This window comes from Ursus arctos, unplaced genomic scaffold, assembly GCF_023065955.2.
Source record: "Ursus arctos isolate Adak ecotype North America unplaced genomic scaffold, UrsArc2.0 scaffold_22, whole genome shotgun sequence".
Taxonomy (NCBI): Eukaryota; Metazoa; Chordata; class Mammalia; order Carnivora; family Ursidae; genus Ursus; species Ursus arctos.
Genome location: NW_026622897.1, coordinates 20,503,773 through 20,518,828, shown reverse-complemented (window position 1 = coordinate 20,518,828; position 15,056 = coordinate 20,503,773). Strand labels below are relative to the sequence as shown.

Here is a 15,056-nt window from a genome sequence, read left to right as displayed (position 1 = left end):
AAACCTAGTTATGATCTCTCCGTGGTGCTGAAGCAAGGCTCCCCAGTTCTGTTCGGTAACTCTCAGGCGTCTCAATCGTTTGTTTTGAGGTTATCAAATTCCTTTTCAGACTTCACATGTGGATCCTAACAGCAAACGATTTTGTCTCACAATGGTAACTTTCTACTAATTTAAGTAGGTATAAAATCGGGCCAGGTTCTTTAACGTTAGCTTTCATATAAGGATAGAAGACATTTGAAAAACTGCTTTTCCGTTAATTTATCGCACTAGAATATATCCTTTTATTCTAGGCCCCAGATTCTGCTTTGTCGGAGGTGGAGAAGACTAGATAATATTAGGCAAATTTCCGCGTAAAGCCTGCACCTCTGTCTCTTGGAGCTACATTTCCCACAAGAGTGAACTACATTTCCCATGAGATCCTGGGCGCGCGCGCGGAAGACGTAAAGCGACAGCTTCCTGTCTCGCTAAAAGCTGCGCGGTCGACAACCGGAAGGTAAGTAAGGGGGTTCGGGGATGAATTATTTTCTGGGTTATACAAAGAGGAGCGGATAAATGGACAAACAGCTGGACCTTTTCCCCCGTTTCCCATACCTTAATCTTCAAAGCAATGATGGGTAGAAGTGGGATGTAGCTTAGGACCCTGTTTTTGTATCTGGTGCTTTTTGAAGCTCCTCTCAGAAACTCACAGCGTAGGAACTTCTTTAATTCGATTCTTAGAGGGCCCTTGGACTTGGAGTTAAGTCTCCGCTGCCTCAGAATCGTTTGCTTATAAAACTAAATACTAGTAGAGTTCAGGATTCCAGTAGTACGTGGGGAGGGAGGCGTGGCGACTTTTCTCAAATAGGGAGCTTGCGTTCCACGCGATTGCTTTTCACTGTTAATGATCATAGCGCGTGTCTCCTGATCCTTTGGGTATTCCTCCTCCTTCCCTCTTTGGTTTAAAATAAGGTTCATCATGGAAAACGCTTTCTCCTACTCCACTGGTTATTAATGTTTTGAGATTTAAGTCTTGTAACGTCAAAAAATAAGTATTGAAACTCTAGCGATAGCGAATTATGTTTACAGTCGATGCTCAGCGCATACACCAATTCCCTCATTGTGGTAATTTGGCAGCCCGTTTCCAAGCGTTAGGTCTGCTTAGGGTTTGCTGTGGTGTGCTGGAGGAAGCTCTGTACCGAGTCAGGGGTCTTGGGCTCAAGTCTTTTTGCTACAAATCTTACCTGCGCTTAAGCCCTTTGGACTAGTTCTTTGGTTAACTATGGGTTAAACTAGGTATTCTGGAAACTTTTTGTGTTGGTAATTATTGGGCTTTGAGATAATATGGAGGTAAGTCTTTGGTGTAATTTGCATATAAAATGCCATGTGGCTTTTAATTTTAAATATAAAAACTACCTTTAATCCCACTACGTTTTGATTTTTCCTTGTGCTTTGTGCACATGACTGCGATCATATAGCTTACAACCTGTTTCATTTAATTTGTACTTTTTCATTAGTTTCCCGTTATTTTCAATGGCTATATTCTATTTAATCATTTCACTGTTGGATAGTTTGCAGTTTTTACTTATTTGCAGTGAGCATTTCCTACATCTGTCTTTGAGTTACTGATTATTTTTTTCCTGATAAATGTCTCGCAGTGGAACTGGATGAATGATGTAGCTTAAATATTATGGAGAAGATATAGCAGATAGTAATGGTCAAAGTTACTCATTTCTGCATTGCACAGCTGTTTTCCCTTGAACAAGCAAACTATTTATGCGGTCACTCTAATTAATGGCTTCAAATGCTAAAACACAACCTCCAGATTTAGATGTTCCTCCGTGGATTAGAAGCATCAATAACAGATCCAATTTAAGGTGAACTGATTTAGTGTTTTGGTCCGTACCCAAATATGCCAGGTTCATTTTGGTATTCGTGTCTACATCTAGTTCCAAATGTTAATAAATTCTTTTTGAGTGGGAATAGCCTTCAAGTGACAGGCATAATTTCCAAGAAAATCTCAGTGGCAAATTATAAAAAGCATGGTATTCTAGAAGTGACAATTGGAGGGCAATAAATTATTGAAGTAATTCTGAAATAAAACTTGGGTTAGTGGAGCGCCTGGGTGGCTCAGGGCGTGATCCCAGAGTCCTGGGATTGAGCCCCACATCAGGCTCCTCCGCTGGGAGCCTGCTTCTTCCTCTCCCACTCCCCCTGCCTGTGTTCCCTCTCTTGCTGGCTGTCTGTCAAAATAAATAAATAAAATCTTTAAAAAGAAAAAAAAAGGGTTAGAATCCTATATGTTATATAATATTGTCTATTAAGAAGCATTTAAATTTTCTAGATTTAGTATGTTCCTTTAGTAATGGAGATATGTTGTTACTTTTCTTCGTTCCTTTAAGATTGTGTGCATAAAGGACAGTTTTTTGTTCCTTTCCTTTGGCTCTCAGTATTTAAGTGGTGAAAGTATGATAGGGAGTAATGATTGGAACCAGAGTCATAACTCAGTTTTGAGATCATCTTACTTTGGGAAGTATTAATAAGTAAAAATAAGATCAAGTTCACAAAATCCCAATTCTTTAATGAATAAGCTTAATGCCCAGCAACTTTAAAAACAGCAACTCACATTGGCCAAAGGTTAAAAACAGTATAGAACAGAAACAGTGCTATCTGACAAAGTGAGAAGACTAGGTCTGTTTTTCTTTGGCATGATTTCTCTTGCAGTTAGTGGATTTGAGAGTGGTAATTTGGAAGTGAAGGGGTATTTGATACCAATGTGATACAGACCTAGGAAAGACCAATGATGGGTGAAGTCCTTACTGTATAATGTTCCATGGGCTTTCAAGTTAGTTTCTATTTAAATAGAAGGACAGAGATAAAGAACCAGGTCACCCCCAAACAATCCCATAACAGGTTAAAAAAAAAACATTTAAGAAGGAAAAAGAGGGAAGGGAAGCTTCCTGGGCATGACACCATTTGCAAGGTCACAACGAACACCCCAACGAAGGGCAGATCTTTTCTTCTCAGTTGGCACCAAGTAGTTGTTTGGAACATATATGTGCTGAGGCTTGGACTGGGGTTCTGCTCGAGAAAGCATCTGCTCTCGGACACCCCAGCGTAATTCCTTTCTGTGATCCTCACCAGGTAACCTCATTGAGTCCCAGTCTCGTTTGTACTCAAAATATCGGGCTACCCGGTCTACCTTGCCTCGGTTTCTGCTCAGCTGGTCCAGTCTTGGGAGAATAAAGGACTTGGGTCGGCTGGCAACAATCAGGTCTTGTTCATAAGCCGGAGGGCCCATTCCTTCTCTTTGTAGATAGCAAATGAGCTGGTCTTGAGAAATTCCTTGGTATTCATGTGGTAAATTAAATTTTTGTGAAATGTCAACTGGGGATTCCCTGTCTTCCTGGAACTGCAGACTCATCAGCCTTTGTCTTAAGTCCCAGAGATCCATATCACTTTCTGTACCGGACTCTGATTCACTGATAATTGACTCATCTGTCACTAATACTTCCCCAGTTGGCTTCCTTCGCAACACCTTTCTCTTCATCACTGGCTTTCGGAGTCTTTGGGAGGCCTCAGAGACTGTTTCTGAAGTGGCATTACTTTCTACATGTGGGTACTGCAGTTGCAAAGGAAAAGCAGGTCGCTTTCCTGGGGTTACTGAAGCTTTACTGTAGGGATCATACTGGATAGGCTGGGCATCTCTCCTGACATCTCCCTCACCCTGCCCTGCACAGATATGGGTAAAAGCTGTAGCAGCTGCCAACATTCGTTCTTCTGGATCCATATTGGCCCACTTTTGTTCATTGGGTCCCATGAGTTCCTCCATTGCTTCCCCTACACTGTAGGACCTTCTGCAAGAAAAAATACTGATCAGATTTCTGGTAATACCTAGTTCATATAAATTGTTCATTCCCTTTTTGTGTACTATTTTATTGTAGTCAGACGGAGAGAGAATGGCTAAGGCAATCATAAATGTAATAGTTATAAAATAGATTACAGTAAAGGGTAATATGGTAGCAGTTTGGAGGAGCATTAACTCAGCTCCGGAGAATCCATCGTCTGCTTTCATTTCCACTCTCTTCTTGTTTGCCCCCACTTTCTAATGCCTGGTAGTTCCTGCTACCTTTAGTAGCTCCTAGCACCGGACAGGTGAGTTCTGGCATTAAAAAAGCTTGTGACTTGGGGCACCTAGGTGGCTTAGTCCGTTAAGTGTCTGACTCTTGTTTTTGGCTTAGGTCATGATTTCATGGGTTGTGAGATCGGGCCCTGCATCTGCACGGAGTCAGCTTGAGATTCTCTCTGCAACCACCTCCCTGCTCACACACACGCTCTCTCAGTAAAATCTTAAAAAACAAAAACTTGTAACTACATGATATGGAGCATATAATGCTTAATGGATATTATACAACTTACACTTAGAGGGGCACTTTATATATCGAGCATTGTTCTATGTGCTTACCATTTATAATTCATGTAATCCTCACCTGTGAGGAAGTGGTACTTTTTACCTACTTTCAACAGATGAATAACACGGGGCATAAAGTTAAATAACTAGCCCAAGGTTACACAGCTAGTAAGTGGTGGAGCTGGAAGTCTAACTCAGGCAGTCTGGCTTCAGAGTCCTTTCTTTTAACTATGAGAGTGACTTAATCCAAAACCATCACAAAAGCAGTGATATGCATATAAACACTCCTATGCTTAAGAGATTTTTTGAAGCTTTTTATTTATTTGCGAGAGCGCACCCATGCATACGCTCCCAAGTAGAAGGGAGGAGGGAGAGGGACAAGCTGAGCAGGCAGCCCAACATGGGGCCTGATCTCACAATTCATGAGATCATGACCTGAGCCAAACTTAAGAGTTGGATGCTTAACCATCTGAGCCACCCGGATGCCCCTCTATGCTGACGTAATTTTAATACATCTTCAGTTGCCAAGCTAAATCTGTTCATCCCAGTACCCTGTCACTGAAATAACTTTTATAACCCAAACCAACCAGTCAAATGCCCAATGCTTGTCTCCTGACTGGATCTAGAACAGGTAGCTACTGCCCACTATTTCCAATATCCCTACCATTTTTCTTTTTTGTTTTTAATAACCTACAATTTTTCTTTTTAAACTGAAAAACTAGTACATGCACATGGCAATTTTTTAAAATTAAAATATAGTTGACATACAATGTTACATGAATTTCAAGTGTACATTTGACAAGTTTATAGGTTATGCTAAGTTCACAAGTGTAGCTGCTGTCACCATAAAGCGCTATTACAGTACCACTGACTTTATTCCCTATGCTGTCCCGCACATGTAATTTTAAGTAAGGATCTCCCCTTTCCCTACCAAGTCTATCTCTCAAAGGCAGTTTCTTACGCTTTCTCTAGTAATCTTTCCATATTCACATGTACATTCTTATACCATAAAGGAACATATTATGCAACTCTTCTGAACCTTAAAGACAGTCTCGGTTGATCGAGCTATATCAGCACATGGAGACTTTCATTTTGTTTAAAGTTGCATAGGATTCCGATGTATGGATCGACCATAATTTATTCATTCAGTCCCTGATTTAATTTAGGTTACAGTCTTGTTAAAACGAATGTTACGACGAGTATCTTTTAAGTTTTTTCATACTTGTACAAGTATATGTGTATGTTAAATTTCTAGAAATGGAGTAGGTGGGTCAGAAGATGTGTGGGCTCTATTTGCTGGCTGTTATCAAATGCCCTCTGAAGAAGCTGTATTGATGGCATCTTCCAGAGCCTGTTTCTTCATTCCTTCTCCTAAGTGGTGCACTATCAAACCTTCTCTGCAGTCAGTTTGGTAAAAAATAGTTCTCCTATGAATGGCACTTAAATTGAGCAGACTTGAACAACTTCTTATGCATTTTTATAAGCTCCCCCCCCCCACCTTTTTGTATGAAATGCTTTTCCTTTCCCATTTACCTCTCAGGTTGTTGGACTTTTTCTGTTTGATCCTTAAAACTGATGTATACATTCATAAAATACTTCTATATTAAGAAATTAGCCCCTTGCCATAATTATTTTTCTTCCAAGTTTGTTGTTTACCTTCTGATTTTATTTTTTGCTGGTACAACTTTCAATTTTAGGTAGTCACGTTTTTTGGTTTTCTACAGTTTCTGCACTTCTGCAGGATCTTACTTAGAAATGCCCTTCCCACTCCAAGACTATAAAAAAGGTTTTCTTCTAGTACTTTTATAGTTTCTTTTTTTTTTTTTTTTTTGTATTTAAACTTTTAATCTATCGTAGATATAAGAAACCCTCAAAGGCCAAAAACTAAATGAGCTACCAAGAATTAGATAACATTGGGGCGCCTGGGTGGCACAGCGGTTGAGCGTCTGCCTCCGGCTCAGGGCGTGATCCCAGCGTTACGGGATCGAGCCCCACATCAGTCTCCTCTGCTATGAGCCTGCTTCTTCCTCTCCCACTCCCCCTGCTTGTGTTCCCTCTCTCGCTGGCTGTCTCTATCTCTGTCAAATAAATAAATAAAATCTTTAAAAAAAAAAAAAAAGAATTAGATAACATGGCCTTAGAAGAGACTTGGGAGATAATCCATAACTAAAGTGACCGTCAGTCATAGATTGTCTAGCACTGTCCCAAATTTAAGGATGTAGTACATTTGTCCCCATATTTTTGAAATATGACAGGAATTTCAACATCTTAATTACATTTTCCTGACTGACTCTTAACAACTACTGGAGGTACAGAACATAAATTAGACTTAAAAAAAGGATCGTGATGCTTAATTACCTTTTTTCTGCCATCAAAACTGCTTTAGAGTGCGAAAATCTTGACTTCAGGCTCTATTTCCAATATGAAGTGCAATCATTGATAAGTTTCATCAATCAGGCTAGTCTCTACTGTAGCACCTTTTAAGACAGAACTGAGTGTTAGATGTTAGAACATATAAGCCACTAATTTTATCTGAAATATTGGAAAATTAGTAGAAAGAGAATAGACATATTCTATAGGAACAGATTTTGTGATCAGAAAGATTGGACAAGTATAATGAAAAGTCAAAAAAGGAAATGTTTTAAAGAAGAAATATCAGTAACATCAGTCCTTAAATCATCTCAGCTAGTGAAGAAAGAAATGGGATCTACAAACATCTTCCCCGACTAAACTTTAACGATGCTATTTCTTATTCCCCCTTCCTTTTCTTTTCCCCTGTGAAATGGCCAGACAGGATGGAAAAGAAGAGCATCTGTGGATCCTTAACAATTAAGCTAATGCTCATCTCCCTGGACAAAAGCGAAATATATCCTTTAGGCATTAAATCAAATCTTAGGTACTATCTGCGCATAATGGAATGATACTGACATCACCAAAGTAATCCACATTGAAACTTCTATCCTTTTACTCTCTTTTCAGGTAGAGTGGACCTATATGATTCCTTTATTCGTGGGGTTGGTTGTCTTATCATGGCTGAAAATGAAATAGATAGAATCCAGACTGAGAAACTCCTAAAGAGAGTACAAGAACTGGAGCAGGAGGTACAAAGACTTAAAAAAGAACAGGCTAACAACAAAGATTCAAACGTGAGAGAAAATTCTTTAGGAGCTGGAAAAGCTAAGCGTGCATTTGATTTCAGTGCTCATGGTCGAAGACATGTAGCCCTAAAGATAGCCTATATGGGCTGGGGATACCAGGGCTTTGCCAGTCAGGAAAACACAAACAATACAATTGAAGAGAAACTGTTTGAGGCTCTAACCAAGACTCGACTAGTAGAAAGCAGACAGACATCCAACTATCACCGGTGTGGGCGAACAGACAAAGGAGTTAGTGCCTTTGGACAGGTAAGGGCCCCTATACTCTTTCTCAAAACAATTGCAATACCATCATATTTTAGGTTTACGTATTAAGAATGCAGACTGTGTCTCCAAAACAAACATTTTTCTTTAATTCCACAGGTGATTTCTCTCGACCTTCGTTCTCACTTTCTGAAGGGCAGAGCTTCAGAGGATTTTCATGTAAAAGATGAAGTCAGCGATGCTGCTAAAGAGATTCGCTATACCCACATTCTCAATCGGGTACTCCCTCCAGACATCCGTGTACTGGCCTGGGCCCCTGTGGAACCCAGCTTCAGTGCTAGGTTTAGCTGTCTGGAGCGGACTTACCGCTATTTTTTCCCTCGTGCTGACTTAGACATTGTAACCATGAACTATGCAGCTCAGAAGTATGTTGGCACACATGACTTTAGGAACTTATGTAAAATGGATGTTGCCAATGGAGTCATTAATTTTCAGAGGACTATTCTGTCTGCTCAAGTACAGCTAGTGGGCCAGAGCCTGGATAAGGAGACATGGCAAGAACCTTTCCAGTTGTGTCAGTTTGAAGTGACTGGCCAGGCATTCCTTTATCATCAAGTCCGCTGTATGATGGCTATCCTTTTTCTGATTGGCCAAGGAATGGAGAAGCCAGAGATTATTGATGAGCTGCTGAACATAGAGAAAAACCCCCAGAAACCTCAGTACAGGTAAGTTAAAAACAAAACAGACCAAAAAAACCAAAACAGTTGTTGTCTTTAGAATACTTTTAAATATATTAAATAATTTAAATGATTAAAGGTTAACATATCTTCCTCTCCCAACAACTGTCTCATTAACTAGGTCACCTGTCTTACAGAATGTTATGAACATGCTCTCCTTGTTCTGTCCCATTAGTAAGAAATAGGTGTTTGGACCAGGCCCCTTAAATAAAGTAACATTCATTTCTAAGTTTTTTTCCCCTGAATTTATGTTGAGAGGTATTACTGTTAGGTTCTGGTGAAGTTTAAAAGTGAGCATTCAAACTATTCATATTAAATCTTCCTTGCTTTATATTATTGGGTAGTCATACTATTGTACTTTTGAATTTTTCCTAATATTCAGTGTCTGAAAATGGTAGGAAAGATGGGAAGAATAGTCAGACTTTTCTTTTGAGAGCAGGCTGAGGTCAGATAGACCAACAATTCATTCCTAAGCAGTGAAATCTAGTTTTTACTTCATACCATACAAAAGTAACAAGTTTGGAAAAATAAAAAAAATAATTTTATAGCATTATGGTTGAGGTAAGTTAGCTCACCTCTCGGCGACCTGTTATCACTGAAATATACCCTAATATAGATCAAGCCTAACTAGTTGATCCATGGTTTGTTGTTTTTTTCTTTTCATGGTAAAGTTGTTCAAGGTTAGGGATCTTTTTTTATTTTCTTATCTTTTGGTCAATACTGACAAAGTTTTTCCCCTTTTAACCCAATTACCTACCCTCCCCACCACCATGTTCTTAAAAAACAAGGCTGTTGGATGGCTGCTGTGTATTTTCATGCTGTGTTTCTTGTCTCTTTTTCTCTCTAGTATGGCCGTAGAATTTCCTCTAGTCTTGTATGATTGTAAGTTTGAAAATATCCAGTGGATTTATGATCGGGAGGTTCAGGAGTTCAATGTGACCCATCTACAACAACTATGGGCTAATCATGCTGTTAAAACGCACATGCTGTATAGCATGCTACAAGGATTGGACTCCGTAGCAGTCCCCTGTGGGACAGGTATAACAGGAAGATCCTTGGATACATTTACTAGAACCAAAGTTATATGGGTATGGGGGGAGGTAGATTTATATAAAGTTTGGAGGTGATTCTATTGTGGTAAAGCATCCATGTAATATTTGATTGTATTATTATAGGACCAAAGATGGATGGAGTGATAGAATGGAGAAATGTTAAGCCCTCTGTCATAAAGCAGACCAGTGCCTTTGTAGAAGGAGTGAAAATGCGCACATATAAACCCCTAATGGATCGTCCTAAATGCCAAGGATTAGAATCCCGGATCCAACATTTTGTACGTAGGGGACGCATCGAGCACCCACATTTATTCCATGAGGAAGAAACAAAAGCGAAAAGGGACTGTAATGATACAATGGAGGAAGAAAATACTCTTTTGGAGAAGCCAACAAAGAGAGTCTGTGTTGATACAGAAATTAGAAGCATCAGTTAACCATAACAGGATCTGGGAGGCAACAACTACTTAGTGGTAGGTGAACAGAAAAGAAATCCAAGATAATATGTACTGCAAGAAGTCCTTAAAATTCAGATGATTGATTCTTTGAAAAAAAAAAAAACAAAACAAAAAACCCAACCCCAATGACCATTAAGCCCTATAAAGGAAGTTCTAGCTTGAATTAAGAGTTCAAACATTCTCATTCCTCCCCAAAAGGATTAATAGATAGAAGCAGCAAAAAGCAATTGTGAAATGGAGAGATTTACATACACATGAAAACCTGTGCCTTGTGTTCAAATTCATTAAAGGCTGATCCTGCAAGTGTCTAATTTGTTATGCTGTCTTTTTAAAAAGTAAATGAGGTACTCACTACTCATCTGAATTCTTGTAAAGAGCTTTACCTGAGTGTCTTATTTTTTAAGAGAGAAATTTAAAATAAGAACTTTAATCAGTTAAATATTTGGTACATTGGTTTATGAAAGGCACACTACTACCTGAAAGTGACCTAACTGAATAAAACACAGCATCTCTTATAAAGCTTATCAGTCTAGTGCTGTGAGCCACAAATTGTCCTGGTTACACAGTCTTTTTTTTTTTTTTTTTTTTTTTAAGATTTTATTTATTTGAGAAAGAGAGAGCATGAGCAGCGGGGAGAGAGAAGGAGAAGATGACTCCCCTTGAGCAGGGAGCCCAATGCGGGACTCGATCCTAGGACCCCAGGATCATGACCTGAGCCAAAGGCAGTCGCTTAAGTGACTGAGCCATCCAGTTCCCCCCCTTTTTCTTCTTCACAACCTTTTACATATGTAAAAAACATTCTTAGCTTAGTTCATGGGCCATATAAAAATAGGCCATGGAGTTTACCACCCCCTGGTGTAGTGGTTTTAGGAAAACTCTTATAAAGAGATTTCCAAGCTAAATCTTGTAGAACAAGTGGGAGCCAGTTAAAGTGGGGATAAAGAAGCAGAACTTTTTAAGTGCGTCCAAGGCAGAAGATGCAGTTTGTGTAAAGCGTGAGAGAGAGCAGCACTTGCCTGCAGGTAATTGTAAATACAGGAGTCTATGGCATGACACTGACAAGAGCATAGTTTAGAAAAGGAAGCAAGAATCATGTTTGTAGAGTCCTGTAAGCCTTCCTAAAAAAGCTTAGATTTTTATCTTGAGAGGCCACTGGGGGAATAAAAAAATACAAGCCAGAATTGTGTAGCAAAAATATTGCTCTGGATACGGTGTGAACTGGAAGAGGGCAAGACAGTGGGACCAGTTAGGAGGCTCTTAGAGTAATCAAGGAATTAGATGATGATGGCCTAGACTAGATTTGTAATAAGGGGGATGGAAAGAAGTAGATGAATTTGAAATTAAGAAAGGAGAAGCAACAGGGTTTTATGGCTGAGTGAATGTGAGGTTCAAAAGTAGGGAGGCTTTCAGGATAACACCTAGGTTTCAGACTTAAGCACATCTAAGACGCAAGGGACAGGAAAATAAGGTGGGGCTTTGTTCTCAAACATAAGTAACCCTCAAAATATTAACACCAATATTTATTCAAAAGAGTTCAAAGTTCTTTTAAAATGATACATTAGCTCTTATAGCAATTACAATAATAATAAACATCAAATGAACTCAGACCTTTTGCCTCGATACTAATTTTCATCACTGCAGAGTGAAATACTTCTGTACATTTATGAAATAATTATGTGTCCGAGATCCAAAGTTTTACTTACCAATCAACAATTTGTTCCTACTTAGGTTCAAAACCCCAGGGATACAAGTATGGTTTATATCCTCAAGCTGCTAGCTAAGACAACATATGGGACAATTACAAACAATATTAACATACACAGACTGAACTGATGCTGTGTTCAGTGCCACAGAAGCTTAGTAGCTGGTGGGCCACAGATAAAAGATTTCACTGAAAAAACTCCAGGTTTAGGATGTAAAATAGTATAAGAAAAGTCAAGTGACCTTGGAGTACTGAAGAAGACACATAATAGCTTTTACATTCTAGCAGGGTAGGAACTGGAAAAGATCCTCATTTTAGAGATGGGAAAATAGTGTACAAAATAACAGGTTTATTCTTACTAGCCAATTGCACAATCCAAGTCCTCTGGATTTTGAATCAGGTCATTGGTTTTTGGAACCTGATTTGCCAAATTTTCCTAATACCCTGAATGTTCTTAAAGTACTGCTTTCTTCTTTAATTTTGATGTAAGGATCTTTTTCAGTGTAATCACTGAATATAGTAGAACATCCTCACTTTCACATGTTAAGGACAAACCAAAGCATTTCATTTTTTCAACTTCCTACCTGATTTCAGTGTATCTCCACTGCCATTAGTTTTTGAGTTAAAGAAAAACCTGGAAAAAGAACAATTTATGAAATCACTATTTAAAAAACATCAACTCTAAAGAGATGATACATGGGACAAAAAAACACTAAAAAGCCATGCTTGGCAGATTCTATAGAAGCAAAGGAGTGAGAGGATCAAGGTCCTACATCTTAAGTAAAATCCTTTCAAGGTTAACTAGACTATACTATCAAATCTAGTACAAGCAGCATTTAGTGATAATGTCTTTGGTAGTTACCATAGATCAACTCAAGAAAATCATCATAGATGAAACAATGATGAATCCCAAAATGTAACTTTGCAAAAGTACCTAAATTATCTGAGGTAATATTTATCAAATTTATAAATTTGAGCTTCTGACTCAAGGTAGGAACTAAATAAACATTAGAAGTAGGCCTTAGATCTTCCTTTCTTCATTGGAAAAATGGAATTATTCCAATAGGTGGTGAAGTTGAAATGACATTATACACATTATATATGAATATATAACATGTAATATATATGTAACATTATACATATATAGTAAATAAAATGGTTCTTTATGAAAAGTATTACACCATTTATTTCAACGTTCATGCAATACAAAACTACCTAATAAAAAGATAAACAATGAAGCAGGGACAGAAATGGAATAGCATTCTGTCCGGGCTAGGAGGATCTCCAACACTAAAGCCCAAAGAGATTTTTTAGGGCATGTGTACTATACTTCACAGTGATTAACCTGTTATCTTCTTTGCAGTTAAATTATGGCACACTCCATTCTTTTTCTTGAATGTATGAAGATGGGTATTTGTAAATAACAAAATATAAACTTTAGTAAGGCCCACAGGTAACTGTAAATTCTTTATGTTTAATATAAAGACCTGATAATCCTTTCGCTTTACTTGGGAAACTTTCACACAGAAGCTAGAGCAGCTTATATTTTGCAGATTCTGGTAATATTGACCAAAATACCCAACAGCACCTTCTCTTCAAAAATCTGGAGCAACTCAGTGTCCCAGGCTTAGTAGTTGCAAGTGAAAAGGTTTCAAGGGTGGAAGGGGAGGATTTTAAACTGGAATAGTAGTTGGATTCTAACCATTACAGGGGGGCTACTGCAGAGTTACAACAAATTCCTCTACCTCTGGGGAGGTAAGCAAGCAGCTTAAAGAACTACAACATTAGAACAAAACAAAACAAACACTGACAAAAGACAACCTTAATCCAAAGAAACAACCGTTACACTTGTTAACAGAACAAGTGTTAACAGGAACACCTGTTAACAGGTTCAAAATCACAAATTCGAACTCCTCTTAGAAAGCTATTAAGAGGTACACAAACCAGAATAGGGGAAAGACAGATGATTTACCAAAGAAATAATGACTAATACACATAGAAAAGGATGTTTAATCTCATTCATAACAAATAAAAACATTAAGATACCCTTTTAGATTGGTAAGATTTTTCAATATCCAGCGCCAGTTAGAGGGTGGAGAAATAAGCATGGTTACACTGTGTGGATGGGTGGGAGGACATTAATTTTTCTAGAGGGCAGCTTAGCATTATGAATCACAGTTTAAACTGTACCACAATTTCCAAGCCATAATCCACTTCCAAGAATTACTCTAAGGAGATAAACTGAACAAGAATGCAAACATGTATACATACCTGTAGCCACCATCATCCTATTTTATGATGAAGAAGCTGGAAAAACAAGTATCCATCATTAGGGTATTGGTTAAATAATATATTGTACAGTACAGCAATTTCAAGAAATACCATGCATCCATTAAAAACGGTAATACCTATCTATATTTGACAAGCATGTGTTCCGAAAATTCTAAGGCATAATCTACTTTTTAAATGAATATGCTTTATTATATTCAAAATATACAATTATATAAAAATAAATATTTTATAAGCATAATCATGTAAGTATATATTCGTAATGAATACATCTGAAGGAAACCCAAATATGAAGTGGTGTTTTTTGTATGGTTATCTGAGGCCGATGGAATATCTAGTATTTTCTTCCCTTTTTTTCTTTATACGTTCGTACTTCTTGGATTTATCTCTAAAAACAATGGGGCTGTATAACTTTATAATCAGAAAAAAAGGTGTATTTTCATCTGGGGTATCCTAACTCATTAGGGAGAGAGGTGCACACACGGTTACACCCAGGAGTTCACAAAGGGAGTAACCAGGGCTTGGGAAGACTCTAGTCCCCGCGCGACAACAAAGACAATCGTGTGCCCACCTGGCGCTGGGCGTGGCTGTCGCCTCGGATGCTCGCGGCCTCCGGGGAACCCGGCTCCCTCGGCGGCACCGCCCCCCGCCGCCCTCTGGGCCACGAACCTGCCCGCCGCTGCAGCCACCAGGCAGGCAGTGAAAACCGGGAGCGCCGCGGGCGCCCGAAGTGACTCGAGGGGCTCAGGCACGCCAAGGGCACAGCACGACAGAGCTTACACCTGCTTTGGGGAGCAGCAGACCTGGGGTCAGTAGGGATCTCAGGCGTTTCCCAGCCGCGCCAGGGGGGAAACTCCCATTCCGCGCTTTTCAAAACCCGACCTCTCCACAGCAGCGGACGGCCGGCCCTCCTAGGCCCGTGCAGCCCCTATTCCAGCCTCTGCCCGCTTACCTGCCCCGCCGAGGTCAGCTCGTCGCAGCGAGCCCCGCCGCCCCGCTAGCACAGCACCGCAGGCCTCCGTTAGCGTCCCGTAGCTCGCGCAGGCGCACAGCCCGCCCACGCGCCGAGGCCGCA

At 39.4% G+C, this 15,056-nt stretch overlaps 2 protein-coding genes across 4 annotated transcripts; one reads left to right on the top strand and one right to left on the bottom strand.

Moving 5' to 3' along the window:
• The first annotated feature begins 427 nt into the window (after positions 1-427).
• On the top strand, positions 428-10,297 carry PUS3 (pseudouridine synthase 3). 2 transcript variants are annotated; one of them, XM_026505458.4, is made up of 5 exons: positions 428-493; positions 7,367-7,791; positions 7,906-8,471; positions 9,331-9,521; positions 9,659-10,297. In XM_026505458.4, exons 2-5 carry the CDS (start codon positions 7,417-7,419, stop codon positions 9,967-9,969), a joined length of 1,443 nt encoding a protein of 480 aa, XP_026361243.1. In that variant the 5' UTR covers positions 428-493; positions 7,367-7,416; the 3' UTR covers positions 9,970-10,297. The 2 variants fall into 2 exon arrangements, with proteins under 2 accessions (XP_026361243.1, XP_044242485.1); XM_044386550.3 differs by lacking the exon at positions 7,367-7,791 and having other exon boundaries at positions 459-493.
• On the bottom strand, positions 2,540-15,031 carry HYLS1 (HYLS1 centriolar and ciliogenesis associated). Of its 2 annotated transcripts, none has more exons than XM_026505459.4 (5): positions 14,934-15,031; positions 13,964-13,999; positions 12,277-12,326; positions 6,746-6,864; positions 2,540-3,833 (listed from the first exon to the last, which is right to left on the bottom strand). In XM_026505459.4, exons 4-5 carry the CDS (start codon positions 6,757-6,759, stop codon positions 2,906-2,908), a joined length of 942 nt encoding a protein of 313 aa, XP_026361244.1. In that variant the 5' UTR covers positions 6,760-6,864; positions 12,277-12,326; positions 13,964-13,999; positions 14,934-15,031; the 3' UTR covers positions 2,540-2,905. The 2 variants fall into 2 exon arrangements, with proteins under 2 accessions (XP_026361244.1, XP_057172706.1); XM_057316723.1 differs by having other exon boundaries at positions 2,540-3,830; positions 14,934-15,017.
• Positions 15,032-15,056: the final 25 nt, after the last annotated feature.